At 46.5% G+C, this 24,050-nt stretch overlaps 1 protein-coding gene across 5 annotated transcripts in view; it reads right to left on the reverse strand.

Annotated features, from left to right (window-relative positions):
• Window positions 1-267: 267 nt before the first annotated feature.
• The window catches only part of Mtarc2 (mitochondrial amidoxime reducing component 2), a 33,735-nt gene continuing 9,952 nt past the window's right edge, over window positions 268-24,050 (reverse strand). For 4 of the 5 annotated variants that reach the window (XM_021160299.3, XM_029475991.2, XM_021160133.3 and 1 more), the window contains exons 3-8: window positions 19,162-19,330; window positions 17,940-18,080; window positions 7,424-7,485; window positions 7,270-7,341; window positions 4,248-4,394; window positions 268-459 (exon numbers count right to left, since the gene is read on the reverse strand). In XM_021160299.3, the coding sequence (XP_021015958.2) occupies window positions 4,268-4,394; window positions 7,270-7,341; window positions 7,424-7,485; window positions 17,940-18,080; window positions 19,162-19,330 (571 nt within the window). In that variant the 3' untranslated portion in view covers window positions 268-459; window positions 4,248-4,267. Of the gene's footprint in view, window positions 460-1,183; window positions 3,174-4,247; window positions 4,395-7,269; window positions 7,342-7,423; window positions 7,486-17,939; window positions 18,081-19,161; window positions 19,331-24,050 lie in introns of those variants that run through there. The other variant, XM_021160221.3, reaches the window with a different exon arrangement.

Below are 24,050 nucleotides of genomic sequence, written 5' to 3' on the forward strand. Positions count from 1 at the left end.
AGCAGGAGCTGATACAGAGGCCATGGAGGGATGTTCTTTACTGGCTTGCCTCCTGGCTTCCTCAGCCTACTCTCTTATAGAACCCAAGACTACCAGCCCAGGGATGGTCCCACCCACAAGGGGCCTTTCCCCCTTGATCACTAATTGAGAAAATGCCTTACAGTTGGATCTCATGGAGGCATTTCCTCAACTGAAGATCCTTTCTCTGTGATAACTCCAGCTGTGTCAAGTTGACACAAAAATAGCCAGTACAAACATTCAGAATAATTGCAGACAAACTCCATTTATTTTTCTAAAAACCTCATTGTCTAAAATTTATACAGCCTCACATTCCTAAACCACCTCTGGCACTTTTCTTGAATTAACTCAAGGCCTACACAGCTCCGAAAGAAAATCAGAGATCCGTTTCCAGGAAGATGGCCGTGAGGACTCGCACATGCGTCTCCCCGGACCTGGAAGCTGAACAAATAAGATTCTCTATTACTTTGCTACTCAGACCTTTAGTAATAAATAATTCAAACTTGAGCAAAATAGTCACTGATTGAAGTTAAAATTTGAGGAATGTAAATGATTAGCTGCCAAAGTTCCCACCACAGAAAACAGCCGCTTGTGAAAATCGGTTCCCATCAGACCCCCAAGGAAACGTCTTACTTGATACTGCTGGCTGTTGACCACACTGTACTTTGTGCCCACAAAGGCTCACATGTAGAGGTATGAGAAGTAATGTGACTCCTGAGAGATTATTTCCTCACACTTTGGTGAGCACAGCAGGATGCTCGTAAGGCCTGTGCCTCTCTAGGCTGTGTCTCCTCATCTCCATAATGCTAGGTCAGTTGGCCTCAGGAGCAGTACTGCTTAGGTCTAGGCATCTGTTATCCCTCCCTCCACACAGGAACACACAGGATGGGGAGAGATTATTTTAGAGTCTTTGAAACTCAAGGCCTCCTGGAAAGCCGAGAGCAAATGGAAGCTGCCTGCATGGTCTACAGAAGTGTGGTCGGTCATGCTTTCTTACTGCAGATAGGATCTGAATACTAGGTCAATCACCAGGTGATCACTGCGCCTGTGCTCAGTCACCCAGAGCTGGGACAGCAGGGGGAAGTCCAATTGGAGCTGTCATTTCCTCTCTAGTATCTTCTACACCTCATCAAATCCAAGACAGAGCAATTAAAAGACACATCAATTTTGAAACACAAGGATTTTATTTTATTTTTCCCTTTTTGGTGTTTGATTTTGTTCTTTGAATCATGTCTTTTTATGTAGCACTGGCTGTCCTGAAACTCACTATGTAGACCAGGCTAGCCTCAAACTCACACAGACCCACATGACTGTGCTTCTCAAGCATAGGGAAAAAGGTGTGAATTATCACATCTGGCTATTTAAAATGTTTTAAATTACATTTACTGGTGTGTGTGTGTGTGTGTGAGAGAGAGAGAGAGAGAGAGAGAGAGAGAGAGAGAGAGAGAGAATGTGTATGTGTGTGAATGTGTGTGTGTATGGCATGGCACATATGTGGAGACCAAAAGACATCTTGGGAGCTGGAGAAATGGCGCAGTGGTTAAGAGCACTGACTGCTCTTCCAAAGGTCCTGAGTCCAATTCCCAGCAACTACACAGTGACTCACGACCATCTGCAATGGGATCCGATACCCTCTTCTGGTGTGTCTGAAGACAGCTACAGTGAACTCATATACATAAAACAAACAAATAAATCTAATGAAAGAAAAAAGACAACTTGGGAAAAGAAACCGTTCTCCCCAGCCACATGGTGGGCCTGCGGAATTGAACCTAGGACGACGACAGACTTGGCGGCAAGCGCCTTTACCCACTGAGCCACCTCTCCAACTCTCACAAGAATTTTTGCAAAACCTATGCACCCTATGTTTTATGAGAAGCATTTCAGATATGTTTAGACAGGCATCTTGGAAAAAAAAAAAACAAACAATAAAGTGCTGGGTGTGATGGACCTGAATTTAATCCCGGCACTCAGGAGGCAGAAAGGCAAACAGATCTCTGAGTTCAAGGCCAGCCTGGTCTACAGAGTGAGTTCCAGGACAGCCAGGGCTGTCTCAGAAAAACAGGAGCAAGGAGTATGAGGACAAGCTCATTACAGCAGGTAGCTGTAACAGGGTACGGTTTCTCCATCCTGTCTCAGCTGAAGCCATTTTGGTTTCTACCCCTTGGCCTAAAAAGTCCCTCGGGAAAGCACCCAACCCTGTTCTGGAAACGCAGGGTCAAAATGCCCCAGCTAACTGCGTGTTCTTGGCTTGCTAACCTGCTTGCTCGTTTGCCCCGGCAACTGCCAACCAGGATGTAGTTTTTCCGTACTCCTTGTCATTAATAAGTCCTTGTAGATGCATTAGGGGCTGCTTAAAACATATGCTCTATTTGAACTTCGTCATGCGGAGTGGTCTCTGGGCTTTGGTTCCTTTTGCTCATTTCCTGTCTTACATGTATACCTCAATGGTCCCTAAGTCTATGCAACAGTACAAAGGACAAAAGAGAAACATGGCTGATATGTGCCTAACCCTAACCCTAACCCTGTTTCTGATATAATGAACTAATACCAAAAATAACTTTTATTAAGTGTTGTGGTGAGGACAACCTTTACGTCCTATTTATAATCCATAGAGACTCGGAGCTAAGGATGAACCCCAGTGTGTCTGCTGTTACCCCTAGTTGACATGAATGGTCAGTCATGTGGGCAGGGGCAAAGCCACAGAGAGATGACCACATGTGAGAATCCCAGGAAAGAAGTACAGAGAAAAGTCTCAATCAAAAGTTTGGGCTCTGAGGTGAGTTTAAAACCTAGGAAATCGGAGCTGGGGAGGTTTAAGAGCATTGGCTGCTCTTACAGAGGACCTGGGTTAGGCTCCCAGAGTCCATAGCAGCTCACAACCATCTGTAACTCAAGTTCCATGGAATCCATCGCCCTCCTCTGGTCTCTGCAAGTACTGCGTGTATACAGTACACATGCAGGTATACAGGCAAGATACATACATACACATACACATACACATAAAATAAAAACAAACAAGAACAGTGCTTCGGGGTGGGTAATAGGTTCGGAAAGAAGAGCTGTTTAGAATCTTCAAGGGACGGTCTTCCAGTGACTCCTCATTCCGACAAGTTGAGGGTTCTGCTTGTGTCTGCAGGGTTCAGGGTTGAGAGGACCTGGTACAATCAGTGTAAGAACATTACTGTCTGCCTTTGCAGCACCATCCAGTCAGCTCGAAACACTTACTGTCTTTACTTTAGGTTATATTCAAGAGATGTCTGATAAAGCACTCACTTTCAATATTTTCTTCCTTTTTTCATACAGACAGACAGACAGACACACACACACACCCTAACCCTAACCCTAACCCTAGAGAATCATTCGCCTTCATCCCTTATTCCCTTTTTGTTGCTGATAATGTTTTGTTGTCTGAGACGGGAATTCTCTGTGTAGTCCTGGGCGTCCTGAAACTAGCTTTGTAGACCAGGCTGGCCTTGAACTCAGAGATCTGCCTGCCTCTGCCTCCCAAGTGCTGGGACAAAGGCGTGCGCCACCACCGCCCGACTCCTTGTTTCTTTAACCATGCTCCCCAGGGAGCCAGGGGCACCTGCCAGTCTGCCAGCTCAGCCCACATTGGTATTTTATGACCAAATGGGAAGTAGGGAGGTGAAGGTACAGATTATTAAGGAATGGGCAGAGGAAGGAGGAACACTTTTTTCTGATTCCCAAACTGCGCGTTCTCCACATAATTAAAGCAGCAGAAGGTTTTTTGTATTTTTTGTTTTTTTAAAGCATCTGAGTCAGGGATTAGTAGTGCACACCTTTGATCCCAGCACTCAGGAGGCAGAGGCAGGCGGTTCTGTGAGTTCAAGGCCAGCCTAGGCTACACAGAGAAACTCTGTCTTGAAAAACAAAACAAAACAAAACAAAACAAAACAAACAAACAAAGGCGTGTGAATGAGCCGGCTCAGCGGTTAAGAGCACTGGCTGTCCTTATAGAGGACACAGGTTTGATTCCCAGCACCCACACAGCAGTTCACAACTGTCTGTACTCCCCTTGCAGAGGATCCGGGGCCCTCTTCTTTCTGGCCTCCTCGGGCACTGCCACACAGGTGGGACATATACATGCAGGCACAACATCCATACACAGAAAATAGTAAAATAATTTAAGAATTTTTAAAGAACCAGAAGATGAGAAAATGTGGCCGTGTTGTCAAGAGTCCAAGTTGTAGACACAAAAGGAAACTTACCATGTCGGCCATGGGATCCACTAATCCACCATCCGATACACAGGGTCACCCACTCTCAGGCTCCCAAGCTTCTCCACTGAGAAATACATCCCAAAAAGTGGAGATGACTGGTATATACTCTTCACAGAAGGATCACACAGGCGATAGCTGAAAAAAAAAAATCAAAATCTGTCATCAGGCCCAAAGGGAGATGGGAGTCTAGTGTTATTCGCAGAACTTGGAAGACTGCTCCTCAGGCTAATTATGGGCCAACAACAAGCCCTTTCTACAGTGGACAGGAACGATTGTAAAGTAGCCAAGCCAAATGTGGTAACACACACTTTTAATCCCAGCACTCAGGATGCAGAGGCAGGTAGATCTCTGAGTTCAAGGCCAGCCTGGCCTACTAAGTGAATTCCAGGACAGCCAGGGCTACACAGAGAAACCCATTCTTTCAAAAAATAATAATAATGTGTGGGTTTGTGTAAGTATGTATGAATACTTTATTACTTAGGTACCTTGGACTCACAATTCATGGGAAAAAATTGCTCATGAAATCTCTGAATGGAACCACTGAGGTGACTGGCTTTCAGTGTCAATGACACAACCTAGAACCACCTAGGGAAAGAGTCTCAATGAGAGATTCTCTACACTGGGTTGGCCTGTGGGCTGATGTAGAAAGTCCCAACCCAGTGTGGGTGGCGCCATTCCCTAGGCAGGGTGTCCCGAACTATCTGAGAGTGGAGAGAGCAAGCTGAGCACAAGCAAGTGGGCAAACAGGCATTCATTTCTCTGTTCACGACTCCATGTGATGTGACTAACTGTTTTAGGTTCTTGCCCCAACTTCCCCACAATGACATACTGGATCCTGGAATTGGGAGCTGAAATAAACCTCTTTCTCCCTTGACTTGCTTTCCTCAAGACATCTTATCTTACCCGGGCGATGAGACGAGAACACTTGCCAAAGCTCTGGGTTGACGCATTGGCTCCCAGTACTTTCAATTTCTCCAACATTAAGATTCAAACAAAAATTAAGGCAGTAATGTCACTGACCAGTCAGACTGCTGATAAAAGTCCAAGGACTACTGAAGAAAAATTACCTTGACTGTATTTTATGGAACTGAAAATCCAAAGGCCTCATGAAATAATGTTAGAAACACAGAGCAAAACAGAAGAAATGCAAACAAAACCACCAGCCACCCCTAAAAAATGCTGAATGAGTCCTTTTTGTCCTTTTCTATTTTTTGCAATGTTTGAGGTGGAACCCGGGGCCTCTTAGATTATTAGAAATTGATGAGAAGGCCTGGGGATGCCTCCGTTGGTCATGTGTTTGCTGTGCAGGATTAAGGACCTGGAGTCACATCTCCAGCAGCCAGAAAAAGCCCAGTGGTACCCACCTCCAATCCTGGCACTGGGGAGGCAGGGACAGATGATCTCTGGAGCTCACTGGCAAGCTCACTGGCAAGTTCACTGGCCAATGAGAGAGAGGCCTTGTCTCAAACATAAACTGAAGTGCATCCTGGGTGGGCAGAGCCACGACAGCCTGTGTGTCTTCAGCTTCTAGCTGTCCCTGCTTCCAAGCTGGCGCTGGCCCAGCCACTCAACACTGCTTTGTGTCTCCACAGAAAGAGGCTCACACATCCCATCTCTAGGAACCCCACTGTACAGCTTCTACTGCCAGTATGACATGCCTCTTTGACATTAGAGGGAACAAGGACCGAGTTCCGTATATCTTGAGCCTGGCCCAGGGAGCTCCTAGTCACCTAGCATTTTCTGAAGACCTGGCCGCAGACAATCTGGACCAAGTTAAGACTATTATGACCACAGACTATGGATATGGGTTAGAAATTGATGACACGGATGCAAGAGAAGTGAATGTGCCCGTAAGGAATCATGTGTGATGCTTGAGATGAGAGAGACGTGCAGGAATGAACTGTGGAAACCTCTTCCTCACTCTGAGAACACATGTGCGTGTGTGTGTGCGTGTCTGAGAGTGAGAAGACAGCAGAGTGCTGCTAACAGCAGCTCTAAACTGCCTAGGAGGTCTGCCCTTTGACAATAAGTCTAATCACTGGAGAGGTGGCTCAGGTTAAGAGAACTGACTGTTCTTCTAGAAGACAAGGATTCAGTTCCCAGCAGCCACATGGCAACTCATAACTGTCTGTAGCTCCAGCTCCAGGGGGTCAGACACCTTCAAGCAGACACACTTGCAGGCAAAACACCAATGCACATAAAATACAAAATAAATAGATCGTTTTAAAAAACAAGAAATTTCTATAAAACAAACTCAAAAAAACAAACATGAAAAGCAGTTGATAAAGTCATTCAATGTAAACCTCTGCCCTACACACACATACACATAAACACACACACATATACACACACACATACATACACAAACACATAAACATACACACACATACATATTCACATACACACACATACATACATTCACATACAGACACATACACACACGTATATACACACATACATACATACACACATTCATACACACAAATACACATATATACATGCATATACACACATATACATACACACATACACACAAACATACACATTCACTCACACACAAACATACACATTCACTCACACGCAAATACACACACATTTACTCACACACATACATGCATATACACACATACACACACCATCTACACTCACACACATAACAAACAAACACACATATGCACATATACACACACACATACACACACAATCAACACACATATGCACATACACACACACATATATACAAACAAACACACACATACACACATCAGAAAAGAAGTTGGTGACAGGTTAAAGTTCCAAAATAGGACATTGTACAACTAAAAATGTATCCGAATAGAGGATCCACCTAGAAAATTAAAAATATAAAAAGAGGAAGAAACAGGGACTCACATCCTTGAGGGACAGATACAAATCAAAGATGCCCCTGGGAGAGCGCATAGACACCTGGTGCCTGACAGGTGGTTATAGGCACTGGTGATATCAACAATAAGGGAGCACGCTGGTGTCCTACCTCTTCAGGGTCTCCAGCGGTTCCTTCCTGTCTATGATGCCGGTGTCTGGGTCCACTGTAGTCAGAACGCACCTGTCAAAGGCCAGGGTTAGATGGCGGTTACACACGGAAGTGCATTCCACACCCAGAGGCCACGTCTAAGCCCAGCCTTTACCTGGGACAGCTCAACACCCTTTTCATCTCTACGTCACCAATCAGGAGTTCATCCCAAGTATCCTAGGAGAACAGGGAGAGGTGGCTTTAGAGTCTTGGTCAGGTAATACACATGACATCAGCAGCAGGACTCTGAGAACTCTGGAAAGTGTCAGAGAGAGAGAGACAGACAGACAGACACAGTCAAGCTCAGGACGTATGGCTGACCTTAACTATTTTACAGCACTGAGTATGGAACCCAATGCCTGTGCATAGGGGCCACGCAGCCAATCAGAGCACTGCCTCTTAGTGCCAGGCATCTTCCTCTTGATTCACAGTCTCAATCACTGATTCTGCCAGGTCAGCAAGAACAAGCCTTCCAAAATTCGCGCTTCCCAGCAGACTCCCCAGATGGCTTTCCGCCACACAAAGAGAAACCTGCAGCTCTTGAGACAAGCCTGCTCTAAGGTTTAGCTCAACCTGTGGGTCACGACCCCTTTGGCAACCCTCTATCTCCAAAAATATTTGCATTACAATTCCCAACAGTAGCAAACATATTTACTGGAACAAAAGTAGCAAAATGAAGTAGCAACAAAAATAATTTTATGGTTGGGAGTCACCAGGACACTCAGAGCTGCAGTTACAGATGTTTGTGAGGTGCCTGCCTTGTTACCCAGGTGCCAGGATCCAAATGCTGTCCTTATAATTACACAACACTTTTAACCACGTAGTCTTCTCCCCAGACACCAAGTCACGTTTTGTCCAAGTTGGTAGAATCTATGAAGGGCTGTCTGTATACATATAAGGGCATATATACAGATCATGGGGTTACATCCTACCGGAGGCTAAATATCTTCTATCAGGGGTTGAATGCCAACACACTGAATGGGACAAGGAGCAGCAGGCTGTGAGAGTGTGACAAGACAGAGAATACATGACCAAGCAGAGAGAGAGAGAGAGAGAGAGAGATCAGCTTTGGTCAGTTTGAAGATCCCTCAGCCCCAGATCCTGTCTCTAACCTGGAAACAGATTCATGTATCAGCATGAACTCCTGCATCCACTTTGTCACGTGTCTGCACGTGACATCATCCAGATGTCAGAGGACCCTGTCTTGGTGTCTTTACAGCACCTTAAGGTCTGTAATATCACAGTCACATGCTTACATAGAGCTACATAAAGATTATGGTCCCTCTTATTAATTAAAAAGTGATTTAGGAGCTTGGCAGGATGCCCCACGACTGTAATTCCAGACCTTGGGGGATATGGCCACAGATCTGGGAATTCCATGACTCGGGTTATCCCCACAGCCTAGGCTACAGCCTAGGTCCATCTCTTGAAGGTTTGTGACTGATCTACTGAGACCCACGTACAATCCTTTGTCTGGGCCTCTAGGAGAAATGGGGCATTTAAAGATGCCTACAATCAGATGCAAAAAATGGTCCTTAGAAACTGACGTCAGCCAGGTGAGGCTTCTGAATAGATGAACAGAGACATATATGAGGAAGAACTGACCCCCTGGTTAGCTGGTGGCTTTGACTCCCTCAGGGCCTGAGAAGGACTTAAGTTTCTACGGAGGGCAGAGCGAGGGCAGGAAGGAGCACCACCTAGTCTCCCATCTGCAACTGGCTAGGACATCGTGATCCACTCTGCATTCAAAGGCAAACTAGCTCCTCCCTTGGGCCTAAGGGAATTATTGAGCAAAGCACAATTAGTATCCCAGTACCAACTGGGTCTTCAAAACCAGACATCTCCCACCCAGTGTGACCACAGCAACAGTACAGAGGTCTCCACAGATGACCTGGGTCCCCGGTTACCCTCCAAGAAACTGCTTCTGGTGGAAATAAACACGATGTTCCAAGCAATCAGTTGGTCCAGGAGCTACGTAAGCTTTGTAAAAAGCCAAGGTCACACCACGTGACAAACGGTGTTCAAACAGTGGAACTCCAGAGACAGCACGTGGCAAACCTCCCGCTGGAGGGTGACCAGTACAGCCCCTGTCTGGAAGGGAAAGAGCCCAGGACTGTAAGCAGGCAGGGGTTCTACACTCCTTTCGCCACACGAGGGCGCTGCAGCCACAGGCATGTGAGCCAATGGCAGCTTGGGAGGCCAAGGCTCCCCAACTCCCAATTCCCTTACTCCAAGTGACAATGAGTTCAACATTCCAAGCTATTTGTCTGTGGAAATCTGCACTATGGCTTTCACAGAAAGCCAGCAACCTTGACATGTTCAGTTAGGGTCTTAGCTCAACTAGGTCAAATGTTCCATAGGTCAAGTGCAGGGCTCCTTAACAGTTTATCTGGCTTCCCACAATCTGTCCTTAACGCCTCCAAATTCTAGCTCTGACTGCGTCCTGTTAATGACTTTATTAGGCACCCATCCTCATCTGATCATTGTTCACATTTTGGTTCAAAAGCGCTGCTTTGAAAACGACTACGTTTAAGCTTAAATGCAATGGTTAATTTAGTTTCTAAAGGAAAAGAATGGGTTTTAAATAACTCAAAAATTAAATTCACCATGGAGGAGTTTAATATTCACTAGACATATCAACGCAAAGAAATGCGCTATCCAGCAAGATTCCAGGGGCTCCACAAACCAGGAAACCGTTAGAAAAGTCTAGTGCGCCCCCTGCTGGTTCAAAAGCCAAGCTGCACTCTGACAAAATCGGGCCCCTAGTCAGAGCTAGGAGGAATTTGAGTGGGAAGAGAGAAAAGGGAAGAGAAATGGTCAAGGAAAAAAGGGGGCGGGGAGGACGGGAATGATACTCTGTGTTATGGGCTCCACTCTGTGCAATGACACCGAGAATGTCTTTATTGTTACTACTTTTTAACAGTGTGCGGGTGTTCTGCATGTGTTTATGTGCACGCAGTGCGTGAGGAAGCCCAAAGACAGAATTGCATCCCCAGGCTCTGGGGCTGTAGAGATCTGTGAGCCACCATGCAGGTGCTGGGAACCAGATGTGGGTCCTCTGCAAGAGCAGCCAGTGAGCTAACTGCAGAGCCACCACTCCAGCCAGCCCATCCTGGGGATTTTCTGTCAGGCTGTGCATGCTTTGTAAATAGGAAAACTAAGACTACACCAGGCTTTCCACCTGATGCAAGACCCTGAGAAAAAGATGACGGAAGGGCTGGGGGCAAGGAGGGGAACCACACACAAACAGCGCAGGTAAGGGTGATTCCTTGAGACATTCATCACAATCCATACGAGTATTTGTTTTAAATATAGGAAACTTAAACTAGACCTAATATATAGAGAGCGTCTTTTGTTGGGGGTGTGTTTAGTGCACTGTGTATTCAAATGCTGACTTCTGTACCCAGAGATCTGGTGGCAGTCAGAACTTTGCTACTGTCATTATAGTATCACCTGATTCAGTATTTTGTAAAACATTATACTCTATCACCATCTGATTGGTTAAAATAAAGAACTGAACAGCCATTAGCTGGGCAAGAGAGGAAAGATGGGACTTCCAAGCCCAGAGAGATTATACCCTAGATGGAGAGGGTCTCCGGTGGGGACCGGGGAAGTTGGCCATCGGGACACAGATGAAGAGAGAAGTGCTGGATAAGACCAAGATGGCAGGTAATGGGCCACGTTGGGGAAGTAGGCCAGGCCTGCACTGTCTGGTTAGAATAGCTCAGAATCTGCCTAGCTAAAGTGCCTGAAGCTTTTAATAAATATAAAGGTTTCCGTGTCCTTAGAGCAAGGGAGGGCACAGAAAAACCCTTACTTTTACTCTCTTGCTCACTTCTTACCTCTCTGTAGGCAGACACGGTTATATCCACAGCTATGACTATATATATATATATCATGATATCAAATATATTTTGCCTATGCACGATCATAATACATAGATTCATTGGCCAGAGAGAAAGCATACATCACGTGACAATAGGAGCCAGAGTGGGGTCTTACCTACCAGCGGTTGGTATTTAAGAACACCACAGAGACCAGGGGAACATCAGAGAGAAGCAATACCAGCTTGGCTGAGCTTGTACCTGTGCTGGTGACAGACCATGAGGGACACCTGTGACCCAGTTCAGGTTCTCCAGGGTACAGGCAGGGAGGGAGCTCCACCATGGAATTACACACCCAGCCGGGATACGGCACATCAAAATTACATCCGTAAAATAAAAGAAATAACTCTTATCTGCAAAAGTGTCTTTAATGGACCATTTTAAAAGCTCCGTGTGTCCCCGGTTTCTGACTCTGTGGACATACCTTACCCTTATAGTGTAACTGCCCGTACAACCCAGGTGTGCAGCTATGGCCTCGCATGGGGCACAGTTCTGATCCATACTCATTGATGTTTCAATATGGCGGAGTTCTAGTTTTCTCTACTACATCGAACACATACACACCACAAAATAAGTATATGTAATTAAAAACAGAAAAGGCCTGTCTGTAAAGGGAGGCTGGAGGGATGTTGCGGTGGCTAAGAGAGAACATCACCTGCTCTCACAGAGGACCGAGGTTCAGTGCCCAGCACCCACATGGTAGCTCACAATCATCTGTAAATCCAGTTCCGGTGGATCTGACACCCTTGTCTGGTCTCCATGAGTACTGCATGCATTTGGTACGCATAAATAGACTCAGGCAAATCAACTATATAAGTAAAATAACTACATACAGATTTTAAAGAAGTCCTTGAAGTCAGTGGAAAAGCATGGCCATCAGAAACAAAGGTCTAGAAATGAGGATTTGCTCAAACGCTACCTTCTGCTGAAAGAAGTAAAACGTAAAAACAAAATTCTAGGCCTTTAGGCCCAAGCTTGGGAATGTGGCCTCTGTGGCTCAGTGCTCCGAGATGTGCTAGCGACATTCCTTCCTCCACCCACCTTCCTCCACCCACCCGCTTCCTGGGTTCAAAGAGTGTTCATTCAAAGAAAGTCACCCTGACCATTACCGGAACCTGCAATGCAAATGTGCTATTGTTAGGGGCTCTTAGATTGTTAGGGGCTCTTAGAAACTGTCTTGAGAGATAACCTGACTCTTGTGACTTTGCACTTCCTTGTGACTCTTAACTGGTATTTTTAGTATTTTTCCAACAACGCCCTCCCCACTTCCTTGAGTTGTGGTTTCTTCCTTTAAATACCCCCTTATCCAGCTACTCGGGGCGCCACAGTCCTCTACCCCTGCGTGGTGTATGACCGTGGGCCCGAGAGCGCTCTTGAATAAAAATCCTCTTGCAGTTTGCAGCAAGACCGTTTCTTGTTGGTGATTTTGGGGTGTCGCCTCTCCTGAGTCAGAACGTGGGGGAGTCCTCACGTTGTGGGTCTTTCACTGCCTGTTAGAATGGGCAGGGCTGCTGAAGTCAAGGTCGCCCCAGCACTGAGTGCTGGGGCCAGGACTCAGCACAGCTGCCTGGCTTTAGGAAAGCCTCCCACCTGAGTGCTCACCAGGGTTGACCCTGCTACTGGCACTGAGGCTGGACCTCAGTTGATAGAATCCAGGATGCGTCCAGCCAGGGTTTGCTTACCAGAACCTCACAAAAGGCGTGCCTGCAATTCTGAACACTACAAGTTCAGGGTTATCCTCAGCTCCTCGGGGAGTCTGAGGCTCAACAAACAAAACACAGCCCCTCCCACGTGACAGGGAACGCACTGAGATTCTTCCACAGTTGTCTCCCCCAGCTCTTTGAAAACAAGTAGAGGGAGGACTTACGTAAGGAAGGCGCCCTATTAAAACATCTCACGCTCAGCTCAGGACAGTGAGCAAAGTCCAGGGAACATGGAGCCCCTCACTTGCCAGCGGCAGAGATAAGCAGCAAACATCGGCCTTGTTTTAAAACCCCATCACAGTGTTACAGAAATCAAACGCGCCGCACTGTCCCAAGCCTTTTAAGACTGGCTTCATCCTCTAACTCCCCACGGGGAAAGTCCACGCCACTTGGCACCACAAGCTGCAAATGTCCCACAATGCACCTATCCTCTACTGCCCCACATTCACAATAAACGATGCCCGGACTTCTGCATCATGTTAAGGCTTGATGTATCTTTTTATTAGTTGAGGATTAAATATGTATGTGTTATATGTATGCATTAATATTTGAAAGGGTTATGACGGCAGGAGGCAGACAGGTCAGCACATCTATGCCTTCATCCTGGGCTTCCTTGCTTAACGTGGACTAAATCAGCAATGGCTCACTGTTTCACAGTAATGAGTTTGTTAAAAAGATGCATGGCTATAGAATTTTTAGAAAAATAAGAACGTCATATCTTATTTAGTATTTCTGGAAGCCCAACATAACTCAGAAATGTAACATCTAAATGGCTTGCTTTAAATAAAAAAAAAATTTTTTAAAGACTACACAGCCAAATGGCCCCAGAAAAGGGCTATGCCTATTTTAGCCTTAGTTTAAGTTTGACAAGTTACAGAAAAGCAAGAATTCTACAGCCAGTAGACATGACATCATCTTGTCTTCTTCCCTTAGCTCTAGGTCCTAAAGCAAAATTAGTACCAAAACAATATCTTAGGAGACAAATAAAAAATATTTTATTTTCTACCTTAGTTGGCATTTATTGTCACCTTGACATAGCCTTGAGTCTCAATTGAGAGACTATAAAAATCAGATTGGCCTGTGACACGCCTGTGGAGGACTGTCTTGTTAGTAACTGAGGTAGGAGGGCCCAGCCCACTGTGGGAAGCACCATTCCCTAGACAGGTAGACCTGGGCTGTACAAGGTTAACAGAGCATAAGCCAGAAACTGAGCAAGCCAGCCAGCAGGGTTTCTCCGTGCTTCCTGTTTCAAGTTCTTACTGAGTTCCTGCCTTGACTCCCCTCAAGGAGGGACCAGCACTTGAAAGTGTGGCCCTTTCCTGCTCCCAGTTGCTTTCAGTCAGAGGTTTTGATTACAGCAAGAGAGACTAAACTGGAACACTGCCTAAAGTAAAACTCCACCCCGCCCCCCCCCCCAAAAAAAACAACAGGCAAATTTCAAGGGACCAACAGTAGAACTTTTGCTTCATGAGATAATTTCTAGGCCAGTTTGGTCAACTTTAGTCATAAAGGGCAGGCAGTCTGTTTCAGCAGTCCTGGGACTTGAACCTGAAGCCTGCTGTATGCCAGGTAAGTGTTCTTGCTGTTTGAGCTGCCTCCCCAGACCTCTTTTCATTTTTAATGTTCTCTAACTTATTTATTTTTATTTTATGAGTATGTGTGAGTGACTGTCTGTATGAATGTGCGTCATATTCATGCCTGGTGCCTAGAGAGGCCAGAACTGGGGTTCGGGGAGGCTGAGAGGCACCGTGTGAGAATTGAGAACCAAACCCAGCTGTTTCGCAAGAGCAACAAGTACTCTTAGCCCGCGAGCCATTTCTCCAGGCCCTCATTTTAAATTCTGAGTCAGGGTCTCACACTTCAGCCTAGGTAGGCCTGGAACCCACTCTGTAGCCCAGGCTGACCTTGAACTTGAGGGCCCCTGCCTCCCTCCCAAGGGGCAGGCCTGTGCCATCAGGCCCAGCTAATAACGTGCGTTCCTAACACGGAGTGCCAGACTCCTCAATATTTAACAAGTGTTTTAAGAATCGCTCCTTCATCATAAACACTCGAACAGGCAATGGGGAAATCTCAGGCAGGGAGAACACGCAGGGGGTCCAGGAATCAAATGAAACTTCAGGCTCAGGCCTCTTTTGCATCAGACCTTTCAAAGACCTGCACACAATTTTGGTCTTGTTTTTCTTAAAGTGTCCCCACCACACAGACACACACACACACACTGTATATACCTTGGGTCCCATCTAACCTAGGTTTAACCTTTCAAGAAAGAAAGGGCTGACCGGCTGGGTAGACTGGGGTTCCTCTCCAGTAACCACTCTTTCTTCTTCCCTCCATCCCCTCCTCCTGTGGCTTTCCAGGCTCCTCTGACTAGAGAGTGGCTTGTGAGGCCAGTGAGCCATTGTCAGCATAGCTGTGGAACCATCTGGCTGCTGCTGTGGGTTTCAGGTAGGACCTGCAGATGCTTTGAGAAGAGACCCCCCTGATGATCCTTCCTCCTGCCGGCTGCCCTGCCACGTGCTCTCCCGAGCAGGGAGACAGGTTACCGCACATTCTAGCACTTAGTGGAACACTGCAGTCATTCACTACATCTCTGTTGCATGGATGCCAGTCACAACAGCTTCCCTGTTCAGACACCACCAGCTCCTCAATAGCCACGCCCTAAAAGTCAAATTCCTGGGACAGTGGCCTGGGACACTCCCCATCCAGCGGCCTCCAGTGCCCTTGGGACTCTGAAATACTCCAGGAGGCCCCTTTGCTCCCTTGTCCCATGCTTCTACAGCTCCTGTCTGCCTGCTTTCTCAACCCACACACAGTACAAGCCAGGGCACAGAGGCATAGCATTGCATCTTGGGAGCCAAATCGAACACGCCCACGCCCCCGCCCCCACTCCCAAGCCTCCCTTCTCCAGGCAGACTTAGCAAACCTATTTTCAACAGTTAGAATTTCGTCAGTTCAACACACTCCAGAATCACCTGGAAGGAGTCTCAATGACAGTGGTCTAGCCTGGCCTCCAGGCGGGTCTGAGGGGCTGTCTTCATTGCTTTAACTGACATGGGAAGATCCAGCCCACCGTGGGTGGCACTATTCCTAGGTCTGAGGCCCTGGACTGTATAAGAGTAGAGAGCTAGCTGAACATAAGCACACGTGCACACACTCTCTGCTACCGACTGTGCACATGACTATTAAATTTCTTTAATTCCTCCTCATATTTGTTAAATTAAAAAACCTGGTCATCTGTTTTGGGTTAGGCACTGTGAGTCAGTTCCCTGATTCAGTCAGGTTCCTGCCTTTGCTTTTCCATGCTGATGGACGATAACCTGTCACACTGACTAAAACACTTTCTCCCCTACAATGAAACACTCCTCAACTTCACTGGGGACCATTGTCACAGAGCCACGCAGTTCACACCCAGAGTCCCTCTCATCATCTCTGCGCCCAGGATCTGAGGTACAGTGCTTAGCCCATAACAGATGACCCAGATTTTTGTTTTCTTCTTTAAAGATTTATTTGTTTGTTTGTTTTGTTTGTTTATTTAATGTACATGAGTACACTGTCACTCTCTTTAGACACATCAGAAGAGGGCATCAGATCCCATTACAGATACTTGTGAGCCACCATGAGGTTGCTGGGAATTGAACTCAGGACCTCTGGAAGAGCAGTCAGTGCTCTTAACCACTGAGCCATCTCTCCAGCCCCTTGTCCAAGTTTTTTGTTTTTGTTTGTTTGTTTGTTTTTATAACAAATATGAGAAGGAATTAAAGAAACTTAGTAGCAAGTTGTATAGACAGCTGGTATGGTTTGAATTCCAGCTGTTCCCACCCATAGACACATGGGTGGGATCGCTTGGTCCCTGCCTGGAGGGGCTGCTGGTGGCTGTGCACTTTTAGGAAGTATCACAGAGCTAGCAGCAAGAAAGTAGGGAATACAGCTAGATCGTGTCGGTTAGCAGACATCTTCTGCATGCACTGCTGTTTTTAAATTGTCAAATTGTGTGGACAGTGACTTAATTGGCTTAAATCAGTCCTTTGCAAAGGTTTACCAGAAAGCAGTGGGTCTCAACCTTCCTAATGCTGAGACCCATCAGTACAGTTCCTCACGTTGTGGTGACCCCCTAACCATAAAATTATTTTTATTGCTTCTTTATAACTGTAATTTTGCTACTGGTATGAGTCATAGTGTAAATATTTTTTTGGAGATAGAGGTTTGCTAAAGGGGTCGAGACCCACAGGTTGAACCACTGCACGTTGAGAACCCACAAATAAGGGCACATTCTCATAGAGAGGGACCCACTGGAGCAAAGAGCTGAGGTGTTTAAGAGCTTCTCCTCTGGGTGCTAACCACCTGGGTCCCTACATTGGCACCCTCACTCCAGGTCCTCAGAGGCAGGTGGCAAACCTTGTGTTGTTCCTCCAGCTGAACCCCTCATCTGCTGGGCAGAGCTGGGGGAACCTTCCTAAGCATGTTTTTCTTATATAAAGGGGATTATATTGCAGACTTCAATGGGTTTCAGGAGAGCTCAGTATGAAGGCATTAATTAGTCCAGGGCCTCACACCCAATTAGTGATCAGAAAGCCTAGCCCTCTCCTCTCCAGGCTCAGTATACTTCTCATGACCAAGCAACATCCTGCTGTGTGGAGGAGGCTGGGAGTGAATGGGAAGGCACGAAGACAACTCTGACCACAGCAATACCTGCCACAGAGCACCGTCCATAGGTGGAGCTTCTGTATCTTCATAGCCTATACTTGGGGACCTAGAATCTTGGCACATACTCCTGGGTGGTACAAGGGAGAAGGAGGGCTGCCTCTTTATCTTCCCCTCCTTTCCTTTTGCCTATGCTATGGGAATATAGTGCAGTCTCAGCTGCAAGCTGGAATTTGGTTTGCTATGGAGCCTAAGCATAAGAATGTGAATAGCGCTCCCTAGAGGCCAGGAGGCCATAGGTGCCAGAGAGACCAGAGAATCTGAGTTATTGCAGGAGCTCAATTTGAGCTCAGCTCTGAGTACAACACATCCAAGCTCGATGCCCGTGTCGGTGGCGCCTTACCTCCTCGAAAGCCTCGCAGCCTGACACCACGATGTTTGGCCTGAAATGTTCCATCTTCACTTTCTTCTTCAGCCTGGTGTTGAGATCGACTAAGGAGGCTTCAGAAATCAGGTGGACAGGGCTGCAGTCCGGGTAGGCTATCTGTCGCGGAACACGGCACCGTCAGGCCTCCCCACCCACTGGCACTGTCCCTCGGGAGCCCAGCAGAGTCCAGATAGACAATCTCTCAAGTGTGGAATGGGAGGGGCTTGTAGGCAGGATGTAAGCACTGAAACGCGGCTTCAAGCCACTCACAGAGCAAGGTCGCAGCTTGGGCTGCCTCCTGTTCTTTTATTTAATTATGTATTTATTTGAGACAGGGACTCACTACCTAGCCTTGGATGCCCTAGAATTTATTACGTAGACAGGGTTGTGCTCGAAGTCACAGAGAGCCACATGCTTCTACCTCGGGAATGACAGGATTAAAGGTGGGCACTACTACATCTGCTGGCATCCGCCAGCCTGCTCAACTTCCTCATGATAGGGAGACGTCTGCTGCTAATCTAGTCAAAACCTATTGATCGCCAATAGATAACCTGACACTGTTCTAGGTGGGTAACAGCGCCCCCTGGAGTAACAAAGCAAATAAATTATATCTTTAATACTATTATTAATAATAAATAAGCCTGCCTTGGCTTGAATGGAGAATCCCTGAGGTGCTTGTGTCTTAAAACGTGGCTCATTACAGTTTTCTCTCGCAGGAGGTGCCTTCCTGCCCATGAGTTAGCTGTACCGCACTCAGGCAGCCTGGAGAGTCTGCGTCAGGAGAGGCATGTTCAGTCCCAGAATCTCACTTACTTAGCAGCCAGCCTCATTTCCTCTCTGGAACAAGGCCTTTAGTCCAGGCTGGCCTTGGGTTCACAGCGATCCTCCTGTTGTAGCCTCCTAAGTGCTGGATTACAGGCATCAGCCACCACATTCAGTTTCCAGCCAATTTCCTCCTGCATTCTCATCTCCCTAGAAGTCACCCCTGGCTCCGCCCTCCACAAATCTCCTATACCCAGGCCTCTGCACAGCAGAAGTCCCAGCATTGAGACACCCCTTATCTCCTTCCCTCTCCGGCCTTAAAGTGTAGGCAGTGCCCTGGACCACTGCTAAGTCTCCTGAGGGGCTCCTAAGGACAGAGAAGGAAGCCCAGAGAGCCCAGAGTACCTGGCAGAATGGAGGAAGACTGTATGCTCACCTCGTAGTTCTGAAGGTAGCTTTCAGAAGGGTAAAGGTTCTTCGTTGTTCTTCCTTTCATGCTGGTATCAAACTGAACCAACCTGTAGGCTTGAGTCTTCAGGTAGTTGGTGAACCACTGGGCTACCTCATCGCCACAATCTCTGCCTTTAATGTCGAGACCAAATAGCCTAGAAGGGACGTTAGAGGATTACTTATGTGGGCACACTGGGGGACAGTGGCCTGAAGGTACCAGGAGGTTGCTAAGGTCTTCAGAGAGGAACCGGGAAGGAGCAGAAGAGGGTCCAGGATATTATCTGGGGAAGATCTCCCCAGCTCTTACGCCTGCGAATCACCTCAACGCTTGTCTCCTGGGTTGGAATCTGAAACCCTGCATTTCTGATATGCTTCCAGCCATCCAAGTGGCTGGTCCCCGGACCATTTAGGAATACCATGGGTTCTGGTTTCTTTCAGAAGAGGGGGGCTGCATGAGGCGGGAGCACCTTTGGTTGGGATTCCTCAGACCTGGACCAGATGGGGAGCACTAACTCCCTTGGCCTGTTGATGGTCTTAAATAAACTTAACACTTCTGCCCGTCCTTCTGCTCCCAATATAAACTGGAGATAAGAACATTAGTGCTACCTCAGGGAGAGGGGTGTGTGCAGGTTAGACCATGCTGTGATCTCTGCTGTGCCCAGGGATTGGTTTAAAGACTTCCTTTACTTGAGATGTTATAGGTTGTGGGTCCCTGACAGAGCTTATAAACTGATATGTAAATATTTTTTTTTTTTCGAGACAAGGTTTCTCTGTATAGCCCTGGCTGTCCTGGAACTCACTTTGTAGACCAGGCTGGCCTCGAACTCAGAAATCCACCTGCCTCTGCCTCCCGAGTGCTGGGATTAAAGGCGTGCGCCACCACGCCCAGCCATGTAAATATTTCAATTTAAACTTGTGAAAGACATGATTTCTTGAATTATAAACACTGACATTTAAAATGAGACTATACTTGACTTTCTTTTCAGTGAGATCTAAGATCACCACTTATCCATTTTTAAAATACACAAGTAGGATTTTTCTCTAAATAGATCAACCATTGTTGTTATTGATGTTGTTTTTGAGACATGGTCTCTAGTAGCCCAGGCTGGCCTTCAACTTGGTATGTAGTAGGGGATGCCCTTGACCCTCCTACCTCCCACAGTGCTGGGATATAAGCATGTTACACCATGCCTGATACATGATCCAAAGTTTTGTATAGTTCCCTTATTTATTCTTCAACATATATTAACTTTTTTCCACATAATTTTATGCTGACATATACTTATAGCTATTAATCTCTTAAATTATTTCCTTAGAACCAATACAATTTTGTTTCATAAGAATATATATGTGAAGACATTTGGGAGAGATGAACTCAATCTTTAACATTTTGATTTGTAAATAATTGATAATAATAAAATGGCTATGTTGTAAATTTTGATAACGTCTAAAAATAAAGATCAGATCTTAGCTGAAATTCATTTATTAATGAATGCTAAGTACATCAACACATCTTATTAAATGAGGTTTGGCTCAATTTTATCTAATTTTTTTTCTTAAACAAGGTCTCCCAATGCAGCCAAGTGGTGAGAATTTTGCAGTGTAGTCCAACCTGACTCCAAACTCACAATCCTCCTGCTTCTACCACCCCAGTGCTGGGAACAGAGGTGTGAATTATCAGGCCTGACTCTGTCCATTCTTCCTCCTTTCCTTCCTCCTTCCTTCCTTCCATTAGCCCTGAGAACAAGGGGCTGAGAATGACAGTATACACCTTAGCATAGACTATCTGGATCTTCAGCCATTCCTCTAAAACCATGATCAGCCACACAAAACAGAGTCTATCCACAGTTGGGCAGAAGCAAGGGAGCCCCATAGCTCCTTCAGAACCCTGCACACACTTCTACGCCATACTGTCCACACACACGGGAGATTGTCACTGGTCCTTGGAAAAGCAGAAAGCACCCAACAGGGCAAGAGGATGCCAACCAACCTGTGCCATTCCCCCTGATGACAGGTATTCCTCTACCAGGCCTGTGCCTACTGCACACAATGAATCAATGTGATAAGGACTAACACCAAACTTACCCAGTGGACCTCTGAAGGGAGGAAGTACAACTCAGCAGACTCATCTTAGAAAATGGTTTGGCATTTCTAGCACCTATGATCCAAGCACTGGAGACTCAGAGGCAAGAAATTTAAGAGTTTGTGCCAATCTGGGCAACACAGAGAATTCCAAGACAGTTTGAGTTACACAGCAAGACTCTGTCTCTCAATAAGCAAGTAAATAAATAAATGTTACATGCCTACCGATCCAGATAGCCTGTGCTTAAAATCCATAGCTTGGGGCTGGCAAGACAGCTCAGCAGGGAAAGGAGTTACTGCCAAGTTTTACAAGTTGAGTCCAATCCCTGGGATCCCACATGGGAAGAAGAGACAATCTCACCCAAATTGTCTTCTGACCTCCACACTCTGCACACATTCGTGCTCTCAGAAGACACACGAATATTCCTAAAGGGGTTGGGGATGACTCTGTGGCTAAGAGGGCTTGCTGCTCTTCTGAAGGATGGGAGTTCAATTCCCGGAAACCTCATCAGTCGACTCACCATGGCCTGAAACTCCAGCCAGCTCCAGGGAATCCGACACCTATATTCTCTGAGGGCAACTGAACAGATATGCCCACTCTAAACCTTAAAAGAATGCTTATAGAATATTGGTCATATTATGGAAGACCACTAAACAAATTTTTTTGTTTCTTTGTTTGTTTTTTCAAGACAGGGTTTCTCTGTGTAGCTCTGGCTGTCCTAGAACTCACTCTGTAGACCAGGCTAGCCTCGAACTCAGAAATCCTCCTGCCTCTGCCTAGTGCTGGGATTAAAGGCATGTGCCACCACTGCCCGGCTCACTAAACAATTTTTATGAGCATGAACAAACAGACTTCCACAGTGGGAGCCACACTGTATTCATAAAGCAGCCACACCGTGACAGGAAGACAAGTGGCCAAGGAAGAAGGAAGCTGAAGAGGAACTGTGTGCTAGAGATTACTAATGGCTGGGGTCTCCTAAGCTATCTAAGGATGGGGAACAGGTTGCCAGGGGAGCCAACCCTGAGACCAGAAGGCTGGGCTTTAGTACCACAGCCTCTGACCTCCAAGGAAGGGGCTTAGCCTCTGACCTCCAAGGAAGGGGCTTAGCCTCTGACCTCCAAGGAAGGGGCTTAGCCTCTGACCTCCAAGGAAGGGGCTTAGCCTCTGACCTCCAAGGAAGGGGCTTAGCCTCTGACCTCCAAGGAAGGGGCAGAGGCTGAAGGTTGAGTCGATCGATGGCTGATTATTTTATCAATCACACCATGTAATAAAGCTCCCATAAAAGCCTGAAGGACTAGGTTTAGAGAGTTTCCCAATTGCTGAGCCCCTAGAGGTTTGTAGAGGGAGGCACACCCAACAAAGCACAGAGGAGCTCAGCTCCCTACCTGCCCCGTCCATCCTTAGCCTTTATAGCATCCTTTACAAGTAAGTACCCAGCAACCACGAATCCAGATTTCTGTGAGGCATGCGAGCAAATGAACAGAGCCCAAGGAGGAGGTGGGGAGACCCAGGGTTCCACCCTCACTGGCATCTGAAACCAGAAATGGGACCCAGCCTTAACCTGTGAGGTCTGATGCTGTCTCCAGGCAGATGGAATTAGAACAGAATTGCTGCCCCACCCCCGCCCTCAGTGGTGTGTAACAGAGAAGGTTTGCTGGTAGAATCAAATACGTACACATTGAGGACCCAGAGAGGACAGACTGAGGTAAGGAATGAAAAGCAGGCCTGCCTCTTGCCTTCTGTGGTGGTTTGAATGAGAATAGCCTCCACCAGCTCAGATATTTGATTAAACAGTTCCCAGTCCGTGTTTGGGAAGGATTAAGAGGTGTGGCCCTGCTGGAAGAGGTGTATGTCACTGGGATGTAGGCTTTGAAGTTTCAAAAGCCCACATAATTCTTATTTAGCTCTGTCTGTCTCTCGCTGTCTGTCTCTGTCTTTCTTTCTCTGCTTTATCTCTGCCTGTCTCTCTGTCTCTATCTCTCTGTTTCTCCCTCCCTCTCTGTCTGTCTTTGTTTCTGTCTCTGCTTTCTCTCTGTACCTGTCTCTCTCTGTATCTGTCTCTCTCTCTTCCCTACCTGCTGATTAGAATGTAAGCTCTAAGCTATTGCTCCAAAATCATGCCTGCCTGCCTGCCTGCCTGCTGCCATGTTCCTTGCCATAATGGATTCACCCTCGCAAACTGCGAGCCCTCCAATAAATACTATCTTTTCTAAGTTTCTTTGGTCATGACGCCTCTTCATAGCAACAGAAAACTAACTAGGACGTCTTCCTATCTCACCTACCTTTTATGTTTGGTTTCTCTCTTCAGAATTCAAAGGAATAAAACTTCAGTCAGACTGTGCACAGTTGAGGCCGTTATTTTCTTTTCTTTGTTTTTTGTTTTTTTTTTTTTAGGGGAAAATGATACGGTTAACAATAGAACTGCCAGTCTGTACCTAACTTAATTATACCTACATATATGCCAAAGTACATGTGAAAATCAAATGCTACCTAGTCTTTAAAGCTAGCTCACAAGGCTTTTTGTTAAACCTAAAGTCATTTCTTCCTTCCTCCTCCTTTAAAACAGATGCATGAGACCCACAAGATGGATCAAACAGTCAAGATGATTACTACCAAGCTTGAAAACCTCAGTTCAGCTTCCAGCCCACACCTGGTAGATGAACCAATTCTCAAAAACTGATTGCCAGGGAAGCCCACTCTAAGATCAGAGGTCTGGACTTTAGACACCCCCAACACACACACACACACACACACAAACACCCCAACCTCGAGCCAGGGTCCAAGGCTGAAGA

This window comes from Mus caroli, unplaced genomic scaffold (genome assembly GCF_978045245.1).
Source record: "Mus caroli unplaced genomic scaffold, Mus_caroli_1 scaffold_1, whole genome shotgun sequence".
Classification (NCBI taxonomy): domain Eukaryota; kingdom Metazoa; phylum Chordata; class Mammalia; order Rodentia; family Muridae; genus Mus; species Mus caroli.